At 40.5% G+C, this 5,000-nt stretch overlaps 1 protein-coding gene across 5 annotated transcripts in view; it reads left to right on the top strand.

Annotated features, from left to right (window-relative positions):
• LOC106879539 (uncharacterized) overlaps positions 1–5,000 on the top strand; it is a 233,096-nt gene that overhangs the window by 227,532 nt on the left and 564 nt on the right. For all 5 annotated transcript variants that reach the window (XM_014929280.3, XM_089354539.1, XM_089354538.1 and 2 more), the window contains one exon: positions 4,635–5,000. This exon is cut by the window's right edge. In XM_014929280.3, the coding sequence (XP_014784766.1) occupies positions 4,635–5,000 (366 nt within the window). The remainder of the gene's footprint in view (positions 1–4,634) is intronic.

The following is a 5,000-nucleotide window of genomic DNA, read 5'->3' as shown; positions in this document are numbered from 1 at the left end:
TGTGAAAAGAGTTGATATACTGAGAAATTCTCAGAGAAAAGTGAGGGAATATAAATGGAAGAAAACTGTGAGAGCCTCTCTCAGTGAAGAGAGCGACGAAGATGCATATAGAAATAAGAGATAGAGATAAATGGAAGGGAAGAAGTTGAGAGAAGAATAAACTTGGATTGGGATAAACTGAAAGATAGGGTGACAGAAAACCTGGTCAGAGATAGTTGCTATAGAGAGAGAGGGGAAGAGAGAGGGGGACAGGCAGGTAGGGCGGCTGGCAGACAGACTATCAAACAGAAGAGAGGTGACGCTGAAAGAGAGAATGAAAGAATGAAGAGAAAAAAGAGACGGGGAGAAGAGAGGAGATGAGGGAGAGAAGGAGAAAGAACGATTTCCCGTCCGGCATTGCTGGCAGCATAGTTTAATAAGTGAGCTGGTGACACTTAGTTGTAGGATGTCCAGCGGCCATCTTATCACTTTGATAGGAAATCAGAAGGAGGTTCAATATGAAAAGCAGCGGAGTGTGTGAGGTGGCGGCGGCGGCGGCGGTGGTGGTGAGTAGCTCGGTTCATAGTAAAACTAGATTGTATGAAGAAAAAGATGAAGAGATAATGAAGAAAAGCTAATTAAATCATGTGAAAAGAGGAAGGTTAATTGAAGAGAAAATGATATTAAGAAGTAGTGATGAGGGAATATTGGAGAAAATGTGTTAAATAAGTGAAAAGATGAGTGGCTTATGGGATATATGTGTGTATGTGAGCGCGTGTGTGTGTGTGTGTGCGCGTGTGCGCACGTTTGTATGGTGGGTGTTTGTGTGTAGGTTTTTGTGTATAAATGCTCTTCTGTACTGTTTGTGTGCAGCAAATCTGTTTGTGCACGTATGTGTGTGTGTATGAGAGAGAGGGGAGGAGGAGGAGGAGGAGGAGAAGAAAGCGTAGGGAGAGGGGAAGAGTCAAGGCGCGGACCTTATGTTTCTATATTGGAGTGTTTTGTATGTGTGTGTATATTGAGACATACGTGTTTCAGCATGTGCATTATGCCTGTGTGTCTGCTTGTTCACCTATCCATGTATGTATGTGCATGTGTGTGTGTGTGTGTTTGTGTGTGTGTGTGTGTGTGTGTATGTGTGTGTGCGTGTGTGCGTGTGTGTGTGAGTGTGTGTGTGTGTGTACGTGCACTTGACTACTTATCAACATCGGGCACGTATTCCATGTATGAATATGGATATGTATTGCCTAACAATCAAAAGGTCGCGAGTTCCATCTCAGTACATGGTGTCTTGGACAAGTTTCATTTACCATTAGCTGGCGGGTGGGGTAACCCAAATCTTGAGAGTGGATTTGGGTAGACGGAAACTGTACAAAAAAAAACCACGGTATAGACTACACCAATAATTCAAAAGACCAGACTTGTAAAACTGCGTCACGCTGATTCTGCCAACGAATTACTTTAAAGATATCAATGTCTGTGGTGTACTCAGCCATTAACTCGCCAATTCAAAGACTTGTTAGTTCTATTGAGCAAATCACTGGAATATTCATCGTCTAAACCGACGATAAACCATTTACATTTTTACATGCCGCTTTTTTTAATACTATATGCGTGTATGCATGTCAAACACTATGTGTGTATGTGTGTGCGAGTGTGTGTGCACGCGTGCATATTTGTGTGCGCTTGAGAATGAACATGTGTGTGTGTGTGTGTGTGTGTGTGTGTGTGTGTGTGTCTGTGTCTGTGTCTGTGTAAAACGCATATATTCATAGGAACACTTCTATCTAAGCGTGCGTATGTATAAATACATGCATACATGCATACATACATACATACATACATACATACATACATGCATACATGCAAACATACATACATGCATACATGCATACATAATGTTCATGCGATCACATCTAAGTATGTGATTACATATAATGTATATGCATAAGTGGGCATGCATGCGTGCTGCAGCTGCCTGTAGTAGTAGTAGTAGTAGTAGTAGTAGTAGTAGTAGTAGTAGTTGTTGTTGTTGTTGTTGTTGTTGTTGTTGTTGTTGTTTTAGCTAACGTATATGAAAATGTTAGTGCCCTAGCGTTAGCGTACATGTGAGCGCGTGTATAACTACATGCGTACGTATATCTGTCAGAGGAAGAAAGAGAGAGAGAGAGAGAGAGAGAGAGAGAGAGAGAGAGTGGTGGAAGAGAGAGGAAGACAATCAAACAGACAGTAAGAAAAAAGGGAAAGAGACAGAGAGAGAGGGGGGTAAAGGGAAAGAGAGAAGGTCTGTGGTGTTCTTCTTTTCACTGATTAGCTGCTTGACATTGTCAATCATTTTATTGAACTTAAAGGATGGAGGTGTGAACTTGTATGTGTGTCTGTACTCGCGGATAAAGTACGCTTACCTGCGTGCGTGGGTGCTTGCGCGCGCGCGCACACACACACACACACACACACACACACACACACACACGCATATATATATATATATATATATATATATATATATATATATATATATATATGCTGAGTATATATATATATATATATATATATATATATATATATATAATGTATATGATGTATATGTATATTTATATACATATATGTATATACGTATATATATACATATATTATGTATATAAATATATATATATATATATATATATTATATTATATTACATTATATTATATTATATTATGTGTGTATGTCTGTGTGTGTGTGTCGATATAGAGGTGGTTGTGTACATTGTACTTGAATAAGAGTACGCGTGTGTATTTATATGTATAGATAGATGTGTGTCTTTATGTGCATGTGTGTGTGTCTGCGCGTGTGTATGCGTGTGCCTGTGCGTACGTGAGCAAGAGAGAATGTGTGTGTGTGTGTGAGTGTGTGTGTGTGTGTGTGTGTGTGGTTTGAATATGCAAGGGGTGGTAGAGCGCAGAAGAATAAATGTTTATAAGAGTGGAATTAGTATTAAGAGGAGGGGAAGGATGACGAGGAGGAGGAGGAGGACGACGACGACGACGACGACTAGAACGAGGAGGAGGAGAACTAAGTAGAAGGAGAATTACGATCGAGAGGGAAAGGTAAACAAAATAGTTAAAGGGTGTGAAAAAGGAGTTAGAAGGCGGAGATTGTTGGATGACGAAGAAGAGGCAGGGAAGATATGAGAACCAAGAAAATGATGGGAGAACGAGAGAGAGAGGGAGAGAGAGAGAGTCAGAGAGAGGCCGACAGACAGACTAACAGACAGAGAGTGACAAAGTGGGGGAGTTGATAGCTAACATCAGATAATGAAGATTTTCTTAGGGACTTCAATGGTTTCGCACATTTCGCCTAGAACAGCGGTTCCAACCTATTTTAGCACCAAGGACTGGTTTCATGCATGACAATTTGTTCCACGATCTGGGGATCATGCAGATAACACAATAAAGTGCATAATATATAATTTGATTATTACATATATATAAAAGATATATATTAAACATACACTTTACACATGTAATACATATACTCTTTTACTCTTTTACTTGTTTCAGTCATTTGACTGCGGCCTAGTACTTATTCTATCGGTTTCTTTTTGCCGAACCGCTAAGTTACGGGAACGTAAACACACCAGCATCGGTTGTCAAGCGATGTTGAGGGGACAAACACTGACACACAAACACACATATATACACACATATACATATATATACGACGGGCTTCTTTCAGTTTCCGTCTACTAAATCCACTCCCAAGGCTTTGGTCGGCCCGAGGCTATAGTAGAAGACACTTGCCCAAGGTGCCACGCAGTGGGACTGAACCTGGAACCATGTGGTTGGTAAGCAAGCTACTTACCACACAGCCACTCCTGCGCCTAGAAAATACATCTTTTTTATCTTTTACTAGTCGACTCCAGTATTTTTTTTTAAAGTCTAGTATCTATCGGTAACTTTTGCCGAACCACCAAGTTACGAGGACGTAAATACACTCACACCGGTTGCCAAGTGGTGATAAAATAAAGATATTACAGTTTACATATTTGGAAGGCTGCAGCTCCTACATTGACAAGCATTGGAGACCACATCCAAATATGGTTACCAGACTAATGTACCAAACTTCACTCACACATGACAACTGATAGCCCGCTCATCATACATTTATTTTGCTCCCCCCCCCCCCCTTCTCTCTTTCTCTCTATCTCTATCTCTCTCTTTCTTTCTTTTTCTCTTCCTCTTTCTCTCTCTCTCTCCCTCTCTCCCTCTCATTTCTTTATCGCTATTACATCACTTTATGGTCCACTAAGAAAGATGTATACCTTGAGAAAGTCTCTACTACCATAAACTCTGGAAATACGTGGTTTCAAAGAACTTCGTTGTGTCCTAAGTACTGAAAAAGGTAGAACCAAGTTCTGAGTTCTAACCCCAGCAGAGTCGACTTTGCTGTGTTTTTAATATTTATTTATTTATTTTGGGGGGAATTAATAAAATAAGCAATTGTCCAATACTTGTTACATTTTACCTGTACTAAAACCATTGTTGTTGGTATTTAGCTTTGGTGAGACTGATCAGGCTTATTTATGAATGTATATATTTTGTTTGATCATGACAATTTAATTAGTTTCTAATACAAGAATTTGTTTTCTTTTTGTTTTTTGTTTTTCCAACAGAACTGAACGTCACAAAGAAGTCACGAAGCGAAGAGGAAGGTAGCGAGAATAGCCAACACACGGGAGAAAACAAAGATGGCGTCAACGACAGTCTGTCTGATTCATCTGACGAAATACAGAGCGACAATCCTGACACAGACCTTCCTCCTTGTCAGATATTGGAGAAGACATCACGCACTCTCAACTCCTCCGTCACCCTTACAAAGCCGTCGCTGACAATGTCGCCAAATCCGGCACAGAATTTCACCTCGATGACCTCACAATGCCAGTACTTGAATGGTGGCCGTGGTTACACTCAGGCTTGTATGGGTGAGCAAATGTACTACCCTCACCATCCGAATACGGGGCGCTCGCCATCAAGTTCTT

This window comes from Octopus bimaculoides, chromosome 1 (assembly GCF_046866305.1).
Source record: "Octopus bimaculoides isolate indiv1 chromosome 1, ASM4686630v1, whole genome shotgun sequence".
NCBI classification, from domain to species: domain Eukaryota; kingdom Metazoa; phylum Mollusca; class Cephalopoda; order Octopoda; family Octopodidae; genus Octopus; species Octopus bimaculoides.
The sequence above is the reverse complement of the archived record's forward strand: the minus strand, read 5'-3'. Positions and strand labels throughout refer to the sequence as shown.